The following is a 15,792-nucleotide window of genomic DNA, read 5'->3' on the forward strand; positions in this document are numbered from 1 at the left end:
TAATGCATTACAAAAAAAGAAAAAAGGACACATCCAAAGTTTATATAAAGACTAATTTATTTATATCTTCCCATTCCCAAGTGAAATAACAAGTTGAATCCCACCCCCACCCACAAAAATAAAGTGGACAAGTACATTCTAATTGCTTTTTTTCTTGCAACCAAAACTGTCTGTAAGGCAATTTCCCCCCCAAAAATGCATCTTTATTTAAAACAATGAAACTGTTTTTAGATGATCACTTCATAATTGTCTAACATCAACATTGCATTTGCTTGGAGTTTGTTTTAAAGTCAGTGAAGATCTCCAGCGTTATGACCAGAAAGAGCAATTAAGATTCTTCCTTCCAAGCTGTAAAAAACATAATGAGGGCACTGCAGTAATTAGGGACTAGAATTTACTAAATGTAACTAAACTGTCATGAATGTGTTTCACAAGTACAAAGATTTACTGATATGTTTTGATCAAGATATTTCCTCGAGCAAACCACATGACTAAAACAGAATAACATAAAAAGTAATTTTGCCCTGGACATCCACACTGGGTTTCAAACCCATAAAATAAAACTTTTTTTCTTCAACAAAAAGGAAAAAACAAAACACAAATGTAGCACCAGCATGAAACAAAGACACTTCTTTTTCTTGTGTGGAAAATACTACTTCAAGGTTTTCTTTGGATTAAATCCTCTGGCAAGGTCCAGTGCAGGCATCTTGGAGGTGGTGGAGCTTCTAGTTTTAGGTGCTATATCCTCTGAGTGATGTCAGCGGTTGGCTTACAGTCTCCATTAGTTCCTATGTTTTAACTGAAGCCATGATGCCTTGTTTAACAGGTGCTGTGATAGACAAACAGCATTAAAGGTATTCTCTGCCAGTCAGTCAAGCTGTTTTTACAGGTAAACTCACCTGCTTTTCCACAAGCCTTCTCACACTCGTCCTGTGTATCAAAGCGATTCTGGTTCCCTCCACAACCTCCGTACCAGAAGCGGGTGCAGTTTCCGCTAAGCGGGTCATAATGCCATTTAAGCACAAATTTTGCACATGATCCTTCTTCTTTTGGTAGTTTGCAGATATCCACAGTGACATGCAGGGAAGCTGTTAAAGAACACAGTGAGGATGAGAACAGTAATCATTTTTATTTGCAACACCTAAATCTTAGCTAAAAGTTTTCAAATTATTTCACAGTGGACTTTCAGTGTGGTTTTTTAATGGATATGTTTGTTTTAGAACATCATCCACACATTTAAAATAAAGGGTCTATATTGGCATTAACTGTTGTATTAAGAAAATAACAGCTTTTGAATCTTTTAGGTTCACAGCAGGAGAAAAACAGGTCCTAAACTGAAAAAATAATCCATTATCTTTTTCTAGAAATTTAGTTTTTTAAGAAGGAAAATGAAAGGAATAGAAAGAAAGCAAACTTCTAAATGTAGAGTATTATTCACTGTGCCAATAAGGAGGTGTTGTTTTATTGTTTTCAAAACATCTTTGCAGGACCGTGAGGCAGAATTCAATCTTCACATGGTTCGTATTTCTATCCATAACAGGATGTTTTTTCTTGTGTAAACCAATTTCCAAGCATTAGGCATAAAAACAAATAATTCAATCTGCTTTGAATTTCAAATATATTGCTTTTAGTGAGGCAACACAGTGGCGCAGTAGGTAGTGTTGTTGCCTCACAGCAAGAAGGTTGCTGGTTTGAGCCTTGGCTGGGTCAGTTGGCATTTCTGTATGGAGTTTGCATGTTCTCCCTGCGTTTGCGTGGGTTTCCTCCGGGTGCTCCGGTTTCCCCCACAGTCCAAAGACATGTGGTACAGGTGAATTGGTTGGGCTAAATTGTCTGTAGTGTATGAGTGTGAATGAGTGTGTATGGATGTTTCCCAGACATGGGTTGTGGCTGGTAGGGCATCCGCTGTGTAAAAATTATGCTGGATAAGTTGCCGGTTCATTCCCCTGTGGTGACCGTAGATTAATAAAGGGACTAAGCCAAAAAGAAAATGAATGAATGAATGTTTTTAATGAAGCACTTAAAGTCTAAAGTTGGTATAACACGCTTTAAGAGGTTTCAAATGGTTAGGGTGGACTGACCTGGTGCTGGTGCTGGCGGCAAAACAGCTTTGATATGCTCGTCAGCTGCTCTTTGCTCAGCCACTGTGGTAGAAGAACAAACAAGTGGAATTCATTTTTCAAGAATTTGAATGTCTTTCATTTGTTGCTCCTCCTATTAAAGAGGGGCAATCTCCAGGCTACTAATGCCATAGCTGTGTGCTGCAGAATTACTGAGGTAATAATACAATGACTATGCTTACATTCACTGATTGTTATTTAATTATAACATTTTTTTTTTCAATAATGCAATGAAACCTTTGCACATGTAGCAAATAATCGGAACAATACAATATTGGCTTGTAAAGAGGTTAATAAATTGCAATAAAGAGGATTTATGTGTCATGTAAACATATCTCACAATAATTAAGTCATATTTACTGACTCTAATTACTGGTGCACATTTAAACATAGTGATTAATTTACTACATCACTCTACCTAGTTTCATCATATTTCTGGATTTAAGAGATTAAGACAATATCACAAGTACTGCAACTACTGCATTTACATTGTGATTTAATTCATTCATAAAGACCCCAGACCAAGGGATCAAAGCGTGCACATACCTGTCTTCATGCAGCGTTTCAGGCAATCAGACTCAGTTTCAAACCTATTGTCATTTCCTCCACAACCTCCATACCAGAACTGTGTACAGAATCCATTCTTTCTGTCAAAGTACCACTTAGCTTGGTAATCTTTGCATGGTAGTCCAGTGTCAAAGTCAAGTGAGCATGGCTCCAAAAGAGTGTTAACTGAAACATGCAAACATACAAAAGAGGGTTTATCATGAAAGAGGACAAAGACAGTTAGTGTTTCCAGTTAAACGAACAGTCAGGAAACTATAAGTGATTATATAGCTCATTTAAAGGGGATTAGGAATTTTAAAAAAAGGGGTTAGCCAGATTAAAAGAACATACAAACCACAGTATGTGACATTTTCAATAATTTCTTCTTGCATGTTATACTTGCAGAGGCTACTAAAACACAGTGTTTCACACAAATAGAGAAGGTTGAATTCTTTAGTCATTGATTTTTGCATTGTAATAGGACTGAAGTTTCTAAGGGCATACACTTTTGTACTATTTCACCAGAAAAAAAAAAAAAAAGCAGTGACCTTGTTCACAAAGACAGTTAAACTTTATGCTTTGTTTGAAGTTCATTTGATAGCTGTGTTATACACTTGCAGTCTGCTGGTAATTAAGTATGATGTCAGACCCATGAACAGTGTCTATGCAGGGGCCACATTTCACAAATGTCTGCTTCCTAACCCCTCCTGAGTAAACATGCCTTTTGTGTGTTTTTTCCCCCTCATTCATTTTAAGTATTGCTCTTTGTTAGTGGGTTATTGCTGTAAGTAAAATGATGTGTTGGTCAACATTTTCCTTTGGTTAGTTTATTATTTGTAGATGCAGTCATGTTAAAAGTCCAACTGCATAGAAGGAAATGGGGTTCCCTGTTTCCATCTAAAAAAGATTATGACCTCATTGCTCTGCTATGAATACTAAATGCTGAATACCACATCAGAACACAATGCAGAAATCATTGTTTCCAGCACAGATTTTTCCATGTTTCTTTTAGCCTTCATTTTTATCTATCTATCTATCTATCTATCTATCTATCTATCTATCTATCTATCTATCTATCTATCTATCTATCTATCTATCTATCTATCTATCTATCTATCTATCTATCTATCTATCTATCTATCTATCCATCCATCCATCCATCCATCCATCCATCCATCCATCCATCCATCCATCCATCCATCCATCCATCCATCCATCCATCCATCCATCCATCCATCCATCCATCCATCCATCCATCCATCCATCCATCTATCTATCTATCCATCTAAATATACCATCTGTCAAAACGTAATAACATGAATAAAAATCAAAGAATAAAAATACAGTTGAAATCAGAATTATTAGCCCCCCATCATTTGGCAAATATTTAAAAAAGAAATAAAAAAAATCAAAGGGGGATTACTAAATATGACTTCAACTGTATAAAGTTAATACATTGCTTCCATATCATATCAGTAATATAAAAAACTGTTAAGTCAACCCATCCCTAGAGATCATACAGCTCAGACAGCTGAAAAAATGAAATTAAAATGCAAAATTTTATCAAACTCTAATTAAAGATCCCTTTTTCAAATTATGGTCATAGTGCACTGACCTGGAGCTGGAGCTGGTGCTGGCGGGAGAACAGCACTTGAACTATGCTCAGCCACTGTGGTAGTTAGAAAAGAAATAAAACATTTAAATGAGTTTTTTATTTTACTGCTTATTTTTGCTGTTTGAAAGTAGCCAAGTGGGAAACAAAGAGGATCACACATATTTTCCCATTTAAGAGTTTGATATTGCCTTTAACACTGTATGTTGAGTAATATAACAGTTCAGTTTTTTCACTATTGCATTAATACAAAACACCCTATAAAATGCAGATTTCTAAACTGCTGACAGCCTGTTGTAATTTCTCTTTTTTTAACAAATCAGTACAAAGAATACTGCACATACAGACACCTTATCATTTGATCTTGTCATCATGTTTTAACATTTATGCACAAGACTGAAACAAAAGAATGCTCTAATGACGTTTTATCTGTAAACACCCACAATGCTGCTTTCATGTAGGATTTAAACAAGATGTTCCACAAAAATTCAAATAGAAAATTTGTCTGAGAAGCGCATAAAACAAGTAAATGAAAAACATTTGTCTGTGCTGAACATGTACTGTTTGTATGTGGATCAGAAACACACAAAAAAACTTTTGCAGTCTGCTATTGTGAAACTGACTAATAATAATTTTGATGATATAGGCTGCCGAAGTAATTCTTTGCATCACTTACTTAATTCTGGTTTACTCAACGGAGCAGAGGACACAATCCCTATTACTTCACTTGGGCCGAGAACTTTTTGCTCTGCCGCTTCTGCTCGAATAGACCAGATTGAGGTTAATTCACACAGAGCTTTTTGTTTTAAACTGACATATATGCGTTCATTTAATACTTAAATTACATATATAAGATGTAAAAGTACATAACAACAATACCCAAAGAATTTTTAATATGAGCATAGGGGTTGAAAGAAAGCTGATTTCAGAGAGCTGTTAAAGTTTTTCTCAGTCGCTTTGGTGCGTTTCTCACAACACCAGTGCATTTCTGCACAACAGTAAATGCATTTCTCAAAACAATTAGTACAAACTGCAAAACCTAGATGATAACCTGCAAAAGCGCATCACATGCTCAAAATGGATAGTTCATTCCTCAAAACCAAGTATTCATGTCAATCAAAGTGTCAGTATCGTCAAAATGAAAAGTCCTGACACCATTGTTTATGAGCAAGATAGTCAAATGGCTTCGTCATGTTTTCATTATCACAGTTTACTCTGGACATTTTTTCAATGCAAAAAAGTCAGATGTTGGTGAAAATTCCTGAAAATGCTCAAGACAGCACTATATACTATTTGCACAGCCATTTGAAAACTACAGTAAAGTGAGACATCACTGCATTGAGTGAGTTATCTGAGTACAAGACACTGAATATGTATGTTTCACATTTTTACTGCATTTGCTTGTTGCAGTTCTAATTTATTCACAGCATTGTGCAAAAATAAACACACCCTTATTTACAACAAACATAAACTCCCTTTGGGTTGAACTGTGCACAACTGTAAACAATATTGCAGTACATATTGGATCTGAACCTACAACATACACAGGTCAGTAAATCATTCATCAAATTGTTCAACTTTAAAGACATTTTCAGAAAAATAAAGATTTAATTTTTTTTATAAAGTTTGCTTTAACGATTTTGACATCAAGTTCAACATTTTTGTATGTAATGACTCAAGTAATGAAATGAGGACTGTTAGTTTTCTATGGAATGACTATTCAGCATTTACAAGTTTAGTTCATTTTGACTGACATGACATAAGCTGATGATAATGTTATAAATAGCAGAGAGTTGTATGAAAGCAATTAATGCATGTCCGAAAGCATTTGCAATTTGTGGAAAGGAATGAGAAACTGCTACTAGGATGTGCACAAATGACTAACTGTTTTGAGAAATGCATGACCTGTTGTGCAAATGTAAATAGTGTTGTGAGAAATGCACTAAAGCGACTGAGAAAAACTGTAATATAAATCTTTTGTTTTATATTAATTTGTATTTCCATAACAAAAGTTTCTGCAAATTTTAATGATATGAAAATAATCTGCATCACTTACTTATTTCTGGTCTACTTAAGGGTGCAGAGGGCACAATCACTTCACTTGGAGCAAGAACGGTCTTATCTTCTGATTCTGTTTAAAAGAAATCTGAGGTCAGCTAGATGCCACATAGATCTTGGCAGTGTCTTTACAAATTCATACACACCACTATTTAGTAGAAAAGTATGCAATTTGAATATCTGCATTACATTATGTCATATATAAACTTTCATGTTACATGTACAACAAACTCTCTGTCACTTACTTGTTTCTGGATTACTCAAGGGTACAGTGGGCATCATCCCCACTTTATCGCTGGCATTAAGAGTTTTCTGTTCTGTTGATTCTGTTCAAAAGGTCAAACGTAAGTTTCTATATTAAGCAGCAGTACCGGCAACACAAATACACAACGCTCCTATTTGCTCGGAAGTCATACAAAATTAACTGTGCAAAAATTAAAATTAAAATCCATTGTCACTTACTTGCTTCTGATTTACTCAAGGGTGCAGTGGGCACAACCCCCATCACATCATTTAGAGTAAGGGGCTTCATATGTGCTGATTCTGTTCAAAATAGGAATATGAAGTTAGCATCATTCTGCAGGCCAAGTTGTGAAGAACTTTTCAAAATAAATTCCCATCAAAAGACAGCCACTGATCTATATATCGATCTGGAAAATGCACCAAAATATAGTCCATGAGAATTTCTGCAGTAAATTTGAGCAAAAGATGGCATAAGTTGTTGATCACCTAAAAGATTTCTTTCACAAACCAAATAATGTTTAAGCACAGTTTCTTCTCTGTTTGTGGCGATAAGTACATCCACTGTGTTATGCGCTTGGAGCAGAATATTTTCAAAAGGATTTAAATTAATCCCCCATCTTGTACAATGTATAGACAAAGAACAACTTGGAGTTTTGATTACACTTCAGTTCGTTTGTCCCCTTTAGACAAACTATTGACAAGAATTAACTTTACGACTACATTTCATCTAGCAGTCTTTGGAGTATGACTAGAGTGTATGCTTTAATATCTGCTATCACTTTATTTTGGTGGTCCCTCAACAGACATTATACCGTCTCTTGTGATAATAATCTGACATCTAGCTGTAAAGTTACTTAAAAAAATAACTTGAAATTCTGCCAAACTACTGTATTTGTGTGCTAGGGATTTAGTTAAAAAACATTCTGTTTGTGGAGTGTGCATATCTTTTATTAATATTGTCATATTTTATTTTTTCTTTCTTTTTTGTTACGTGGATTCTTCCTTTAATGCAAGTTGCCTCATTTAGTTATTATTTCTTCATTCTTATAATATCAGCACAGCTTTTTACAACTCATGTACACACACAGAATGATGAGCTTACTTGTGGGAACTATGCCTTTGTAGGTGCTGGCAACATGACCATTGACATTGTGTGTGTTGACCACAACATGATAGGTTTGGGCTGCCTCCAGCTCACTGATGGAGAGATGACTGCCAGTCACATTTTTCCTGAGTACCAGGCTATGGTCCTTCAGACGAGTTACAGTAACCTCATGAGTGGCCTTTGAATCGCCACTCAACCACTGTAGGGAGAATCCGCTGGAGGTGACATTAACCAGATGCAGTTCCTCCATACTGTTTTCTGGACATAAGAACGTAAACACAATGTTTTATGACTTCAGACCTTAACAAAATGCTGCGAACAAATACACACAGCATGCAACGCATACCTTTATGTTGTCTGTCATGAACCTCCTGCTGTCCATAGTGCTTCTGTTGTTTCCTGGAAATACATAACAAAGCAATACATATGCACACAATTGACTGACAAAACCATTATTAATATGAATTAGCATCTAGACTGTCTATCTTGTCAATTCTCTTCAGTCTAAAATAGTTCTCATGTTTGGCAGCAATAAGTTAATTAAAGCAACCATGCAAGCATAAATAGAAAAGTCAAGCATCTTTCCTTTTTAATTATTTGTATCTTTATGTCATTACATTTCAATACAAATGTTTGAAACATCTCTTTGCATTGTTTTGGATATTTTGTAGGTTTTGTAATAAAATATACAGTATGTCATGCATTTTTTTCCCTTGAAAATTAAGGCTCAGTCTTAAATGTACGCAAATCCACTTTGATCAAATGTGAACACATTCTAAGCAGAGTTTTCAGATTGCTCATAAACATACTCACTCCTCTACTTGAGGTAAACTGAATGGTGCTTTGTGTGGCTGGTCACTCTGATACCATTGGCATTTCTTAGAGACTTCAGGTGACAAATAGAAAGCATTTTCAACTGTACAGAAAGAACACAGAAACTGTCAGTAACAATACCATGAAAGAACAACGTACAGATAAAAAACGACAGGACTACATATCACTGGAATAATAAGCAGCTTTCTTAAACATTAAAAAACTTTTTCTAACTTACGGCCAAGGTACTTGGGCAACAGTCTGGCGAAGGTCTGAATGTGATCATCATAAAAGCCAGAAGGTCTATCCACCCTCTTAAAGAACACATCTGAAGGCTCGCTTGCAACCTGTGCCAGGACTCGGACATCACCTGTACTGAACAGCTTTCCAACCGCCATCACCACTATGAAGTAGCCTTTGCATTTAACTTCAGTGGCAGCCCTTACTATCCTGTCTTCATACAATTCAACTGGTCCAGTCACTAACAGAACTAAAACCTTCAAGTGGCGAGGATGTGGTGCCTTCTCAAACACATGTTCAACAGTGCCCTCAAGTGCAGATGCAAGTGCCCGTCCTCCTTCCAGCTGGTGCACCTTATCCTCTAAGAAGCTGCGGACACTGTGAGGTGACTTGTGATCCGTCAAACCAAAGGCCACGCTGATGGGAATGCCACTGCTGTTGTGCAAGTATTCATAAGGTGCATGCTGAACAAGCGCCACTCGAGCATGGTGGCTAGTGCTGGTTGGCTCAGGGGACATAACTAGCTGTTCTGTCATCAGAGCCACATATTGCTTGATCTCTGTGAAGACTGAGGGCCAGGTGCTCTCCGAACTATCAAGTATGAAAGCCATGTCGATGTCTAAGTCAGTGGTGGGATCTCTTCGGTCTCGGACTCCACGAGGAGGAATATAATCACAGATCTGATCAGGGGCACAGAAGTCTGAAAAAAGAAATAAATGACCAAAGAAATGTTACATTCTGTTTTGCTGTTTTCAAAAGTTTGAGTCATAGTTTTAGACAAATAAGTTTGATGGCTTTTCATTTTGTGTTTTACCCAAGCAGATATGGCAGGTCATGATCTTCTTGATGACATTGTTGTATTCAGCACTGCCAGGTGAGGGCAGGACAATAATCTGGGCTAATGCAGTGTTGTTAAGCTGAAACAGAGTAAATGTAATATACTTAGTGTATGCTTTCTTTTACACTTAAATCAGAACAATGTGCCAAATGTTTTACTTAATTTACCTCACTAAACAATAATTAAACCTGTCAGGTAGAGTTTGTGTAGAGTTCATTACAGTTTACCTTTCCAGGTGGATGACATTTTCAAACAAGTTCAAACACTTTAAATTTGTTTGGTAGTACAAAAGTTCTGCATAATACAGTGGGACAATGAAATAACCATTGTTAAAATGCTCCAGCCTAGGAAGCTGGAGCATTTTCCTGTTGACAGGAATGAACAGTGGTTGGATGTGTCAAAACAAAGAGCATTCAGCATTCTGGATGCATAAAAACCTTTACCAATGCTAACGAAAACATCTCATCATACTCTAATAGACAGCATTACAAAATTTGCTCATCTACTGTCCCTACCTGCAAGGCTCTTGTAAGTTGGCGATCTTCCCGATTAAGAAGGAATACAGAGGAAATTCCAGCATCGTAAAGGCGCAGAGCAGCAGCACTAAATTCTTGTGTAACACTAGCAGGTCCGTTGACAAAGAAAACAGCTACCTTGCGCACAAGAAATCCACTCCGAACTCTCTTGAAAGTGTTCTGTGCAACAAAGTTCATTGCTGTCTCCAAGCTGCGCTGCTTACGGGTTTGCAAAGCCTGAAGCCCTTGAACTCGCTCAACAAGTGCTCGCTTCTTCTGGGTATCTGCAAAGCGGATCTCGGTAGTCACTTCATTGTTGTAGAGTGCGAGAGCAACACGGGCACCTCGGGGACAGTTGCTCTCAGCAATTGTAATATCACTGAGCAGGCGCAGAACAGTGTCTCGCATGTTGTTGAAAGCACCACGCGAAACACCATCTGATGCATCCAGGGCAAAGGCCATCTCAGTGGGGTATAAAGGACATTCCTGAGCACCTGTGGAATTAAAAACTCAAAAGATGAAGTGGAAGTACAGTATTGCAATGAGTGTTTAAAAACTAAGCTAAAAGATTGACTTACCATAGCAGCAGGCTAAAACAAAGAGAGAAAGATTTATAAACCAAAATGTATTACAATATAACTAAAACTATTAAAAAGACATGATAATTAGATCTATCCAAGACAATATACTTACGACAGTTATCCCTAATTTTCTTGACCAGATCGCATTGCTACAAGGACCAAAAATGTTTCAGCGTTAGTGTTACAAACATGTATGTAGGACTAAAACATTAGGGAGGAGGTCCACTTTCATGCACATTAACCAAACACTCCAAACTCTGATAGAATTCTTTAGACAGCATAAATGTACCCTTTGGTGTATATAACTTCCTACAGTCAATTCTGTGCTAGATTAAAAATAAATATAGTGTAGAATAAAGATGGCTGTGCCCACTTAAGAAAAACAAAAAATATGCGAGCCCTATATTGACACTGAAAAGAAGAAATTGTTGAAAAAATAAATTATTTTAGTTTTAAATGAGAGTACAAACGTTTTATCGAAGCTTGATAATATTCTGATTGTATCCAGAAGGCATGGTCTGTTTTGAATATGAAATTTGTTTTTTTTAAGGCTTTGATCAAGGCAGAAACCCAGCTGTATTTGAAGAAAAAGGGAGTTTTCAGATTCACCTAAAATATCTTTATTTGTCTTCAGAAGATGAATAAAGGTCTCAGGGGATTAGTGAGTAATTAATAACACCATTTTTTATTTTTAAGTGAACTAACTAACACTTTAACTGTTTAACTTGTTGTAGATCATTTGATTTTGCTGCCTCAAAAGTCTGCCTAACATCAGTTTGTGAAGTGCCAGTAAACTCAATGTCTGGTGTGGAATGTGGAAACAGCTTACAAATGGGTGAGTTTGAACAAGATTGAAACCAAACTCTGCAGAAAAGTGGACCTGAAGCGCTTTAATTTATCCTGTAAAACTTAGATACTTATACAGTGACAGAAATTACATACCACAGCACCAAGTCCTCGAGGTCCTTTTAGGCCCTGTTTTTGACAACAGAAAAAAAAACATCTCAAAAGCTGAACACAGCTGGGTAGAGAAATCTGGATCTATTTCATTGAGCATTTTTGTGTGCTAACTAATGTCTGTCAAAAAAATCAACAGCTTGAGTAAATCAAAAACAATCCTTTGCAAAGAAAAGTATAGACTCTGTAAAAGAGAACAGAATCGTGCATAGTCACCTTCTAAATTCAAAGTCAACATTTCTTTCTTTCTTTCTTTCTTTCTTTTTTTGTAGCTAGATTTATAAGTCATAAAAATGTATCGGGTCAAAACAGGGTGCTTACATATGGTCCCGGGTATCCGATATCTCCCTTTTGTCCAGGACCACCACGTACTCCAGAGGTGCCCTGCAGACATATTATCAGAGATTTATGGTGGTGTGGACTAAATTATATTAACAGATTGTTTAATCAAGATTTCTTACCCTCTGGCCATTGTTTCCTCTAGGACCAGGGCCTCCATTTGTACCAGGGTCACCTGCTTCACCCTTTTAATCAATTCAGATTTAACAGTTACTTTTATTGTTTTGGACAGTAGAGCTTTGTGAGCACATTCAAATTTACTTTAGATTATTAGCATTACATTTTACTTAAGGCTGCAAACAACATTAGTAACCTCACCTTTGGACCAGGAAAACCAGGAAAACCTTCATCACCCTACAATAAAAGTAAAAATAATTTAGAGTAAAATACAATTTGAGAAAGACATACTAACTACATACTTGAAATACATATATATGCTCACCTTTCTTCCCTTGGGACCAGGAAAACCAAACCCATCCCTTCCATCTTCACCCTGTATACACAAAGCTCTTTGTTTTCATTTGCATTCTGTTTTAACTATTCGTCTAGACTAATTCTCTGATAAATATAGCACATAGTCTGATAAGTGAAGAATATGCTGCATGTTTTAATCCTGAAATTGTTCATAATTGTTTTGTTTATGATTGTTTATAATCTATTCATCAATGCCTCACATAATAATGATGAAAGTTGTTTGCATTACTGTTACAATGTGCACATGTATCAAAGATATTTGGTTTTGAGTGGTGCAGACTGTGACTCCTCACTTACAGGCTCCCCACGGGGTCCGAAGGGTCCAGTAACACCTTTAGGTCCTGGCTCGCCTGGTTCACCCTTGACAGTGTGTAAATAAGTGAATATAATTTTATAAATAATAACATATATAAGGTGCAATCAATAGTGATATACATAGAGGTTTAGAGTGGTTGAAATTTAACAGCTGAAACTGAACACACTACTTCTCAATCTAATGGAATGAAAAAAAAAAATTTGAGTTAATTTCCTGTGGCCAGATTTTAAATCCTCAGAACATTTGCTCCAGACTGACACTGAGATGTTTAAAAAAAACACTTAAGCTGCCAATGATAACTGGAGTATGGCAAAGGAATTGGTAAACTTTGCTTAAGATGACCAGTACCTTACGACCAACAGCTCCCCTTCTGCCCTTTTCTCCAGCAGGTCCTGGCTGTCCTCCTGGCCCCTTAATATATGTAAAATAGAATAAATGATTTGCCAATTTTTGAAAATATTAATTTGATTTGCCTTTTTCTCTTACCCTTGGACCAGGGTTTCCATCTTCTCCTCTAACACCAGGTGCTCCGATAGGTCCAGCAGGACCCTAAAACAAGTACACATCCAGATTATTTATGCAATATAGAAATTTTCTTTTTAAATACAGGTTGTGGCAAATTGACAATCTGATTAAATATAGTACATAAATATTATAAATGCATAGATTAATCAGAACCATGACAGAACAAGACTTGTTTATGAATAAGCTGTCATGGGACTAGACTTTTGATTTGCACAGTAAAATTATTTACCCGAGATCCTCCAATTCCTGGTTCTCCTGCTAAACCATCACTTCCAGGTCTTCCAGCAGCACCCTAAGGATGCAACAGGGCCATCAACAAAGTCAACAAAATCAAAAATTAATTTTCAATAATAGCATGAGCTAAAGAGCGTGAGCTAATGTGTTTTATGTACTCACAGCTTGACCAGGAGGCCCTCGTCTACCATCAGAGCCCTTTTTAAATGAATAAAAAGAAATGTAAATCAAAATATCACGGATCCGAAAAAGACCATTTCATATTAAGTACTGACATAGATATATTTTTTAACAATTGAGGCAACAAGTACTGATCTGGGACGTGTTTCTCAAACAATGAAGTAACTTGCGGCTGTACTAAAGTACAATGTATCCTTTGGGAAATGAACAATATAGTGACGAGTGTTTCACAAAACCGTATTCGCTTTGTCACAGATCCATCATTTGAACCACATTAGTTTTAATGTAAAACGTCCGTAATAATACTCTAAACAACTTCTTTAGAGATAATCCACATTAAATGATATTTTTTCAATTAGTTTTGGTAAAGACATAGGTTTCCATATTAATGTAAACGGCACAAATAGGGCTATACTTCTTTTACAAACATTATGGAGAATATGTCATATTCTATTCTAAATCACAAAAACACAAATAACTAACACATCTAATATAGCGCTTATAAATGAGATATACAATCAAATAATGTAAAAACTACTTTTATTTGTTTGTTGTCATGATTACATTTAGATTCAGAAATTACTATAACAATAATAATAATATTTATTATTATTAAGTAGGCTATTTTTTATTATTATTTATTTGAAAAGTCTAGATTTACAATATTTTTTTGTTTTCACAAGCTTTGGAGATTTCTGCTTGTAAATCAAAGGTCATCAACAGTTTTTGGTATGAGCCACAGCTGCTTTCAAAATGGCATAAATAAATTCGCAGTGCACTATAAAGAGAGCACAATAGTCAATCTGAAATCTGATAAAACTGAACTATAAAAATAAATATTTTTATTACTCTCAAATTACACATGAGAGTGATGACTTCATGTTTTTTTTTATTATTATTACTAATATAAAGTGGATGTTGGAAAGTTCAAAAAGAATGGCATAGGGGAATAACGGAATAGAACACAACCAGATACTATGCTTCTAATTACAGCTCTATAAGAATAGTTGCATCCGCAGACGTTTGACAGTTTGCCAATGTTCATTATAATGACAGATTCTGGAAACACCAAATTGCTGAACTACAACTATAATGATTAAACTTGCAACCTTAGTTGGTTAATGCTAGTTTTGCAAATGCACCCCTAAATGGTATCATATGTCAACTTTGTACTGTTATGAAATAAACATTTTTAGGTTAATTAAACATTTAGAAATAAACATTTAAGGATTTCTTTAGGTTCAAAGATTATATTAAGCTTGATTAAGATATAAAAATATTAAATAATCAGTCTTTTTACTATTGATTAGTAATTTTCAAAAGTCAAAAAGCATACCCGTCTGCCTGGTTCACCAGGACCTCCCTTATTTCCATCCACCCCTGGCTCTCCCTAAGGAAAACACTTTAATGAACTTCAAAAATCACAGTACAGTTGTGCATTTTATTCAGAAAGATGCAAACATACCCAATAAAATCTTGGTCAGAAAGTAATAGGCCCATAACATTTAATAGAAAATAAATAAATTATATGATAACAAACAAGACTTTTTAATGAAATCATTACGCAGCATAATGACATCCATCCATCAATTCATTCATACATTCATTCATTCATTCATTCATTCATTCATTCATTCATTCATTCATTCATTCATTCATTCATTCATTCATTCATTCATTCATTCATTCATTCTCCTTCCACTTAGTCCCTTTATTCATCAGCACAATAACAAATTAAGATAAAGTGAGAGGTGAAGAGAGATAAAGCACTTTTAAATTTAAGTTTTAATGCATGAACAACTGCTGTGATTATAAGCACACAAAATCAAATTAAAATTAAAAAATCTGGTCAAAAATAAAAGCAAAATAAAATAAGTTAAAATAATGGACCATACCGCTGGGCCAGCATCGCCTGGGTCACCTTTCGGTCCTCTCTGAGTGTTGTCTCTGCCTGGGGTCCCCTATAAAATTTCAATCTTACTTACTGAATGTCAACACCAATATCAGCCTTACTGAACGAAGACTCATTCTAAATGAAGACAAATCTATTGATTAAGGACAGACATCAAGAAAAATCAGGCTATGAATATGTTATA

General features: G+C 35.7%; 1 protein-coding gene across 3 annotated transcripts in view; it reads right to left on the minus strand.

Moving 5' to 3' along the window:
• Positions 1-36: 36 nt before the first annotated feature.
• The window catches only part of col6a3 (collagen, type VI, alpha 3), an 83,571-nt gene continuing 67,815 nt past the window's right edge, over positions 37-15,792 (minus strand). For all 3 annotated transcript variants that reach the window (XM_073912685.1, XM_073912684.1, XM_073912683.1), the window contains 29 exons: positions 15,592-15,657; positions 15,033-15,086; positions 13,679-13,714; positions 13,512-13,574; positions 13,244-13,306; positions 13,106-13,168; positions 12,739-12,801; positions 12,410-12,460; positions 12,286-12,321; positions 12,090-12,152; positions 11,950-12,012; positions 11,614-11,646; positions 10,784-10,820; positions 10,669-10,680; positions 10,091-10,584; positions 9,552-9,654; positions 8,736-9,437; positions 8,498-8,600; positions 8,031-8,083; positions 7,682-7,942; positions 6,799-6,879; positions 6,582-6,662; positions 6,335-6,409; positions 4,955-5,035; positions 4,282-4,335; positions 2,667-2,852; positions 2,082-2,144; positions 900-1,088; positions 37-829 (listed from right to left, as the gene is read on the minus strand). In XM_073912685.1, the coding sequence (XP_073768786.1) occupies positions 789-829; positions 900-1,088; positions 2,082-2,144; positions 2,667-2,852; positions 4,282-4,335; positions 4,955-5,035; positions 6,335-6,409; positions 6,582-6,662; positions 6,799-6,879; positions 7,682-7,942; positions 8,031-8,083; positions 8,498-8,600; positions 8,736-9,437; positions 9,552-9,654; positions 10,091-10,584; positions 10,669-10,680; positions 10,784-10,820; positions 11,614-11,646; positions 11,950-12,012; positions 12,090-12,152; positions 12,286-12,321; positions 12,410-12,460; positions 12,739-12,801; positions 13,106-13,168; positions 13,244-13,306; positions 13,512-13,574; positions 13,679-13,714; positions 15,033-15,086; positions 15,592-15,657 (3,270 nt within the window). In that variant the 3' untranslated portion in view covers positions 37-788. The remainder of the gene's footprint in view (positions 830-899; positions 1,089-2,081; positions 2,145-2,666; positions 2,853-4,281; positions 4,336-4,954; positions 5,036-6,334; positions 6,410-6,581; positions 6,663-6,798; positions 6,880-7,681; positions 7,943-8,030; positions 8,084-8,497; positions 8,601-8,735; positions 9,438-9,551; positions 9,655-10,090; positions 10,585-10,668; positions 10,681-10,783; positions 10,821-11,613; positions 11,647-11,949; positions 12,013-12,089; positions 12,153-12,285; positions 12,322-12,409; positions 12,461-12,738; positions 12,802-13,105; positions 13,169-13,243; positions 13,307-13,511; positions 13,575-13,678; positions 13,715-15,032; positions 15,087-15,591; positions 15,658-15,792) is intronic.

Source organism: Danio rerio, chromosome 9 (genome assembly GCF_049306965.1).
Source record: "Danio rerio strain Tuebingen ecotype United States chromosome 9, GRCz12tu, whole genome shotgun sequence".
In the NCBI taxonomy this organism is placed as follows: domain Eukaryota; kingdom Metazoa; phylum Chordata; class Actinopteri; order Cypriniformes; family Danionidae; genus Danio; species Danio rerio.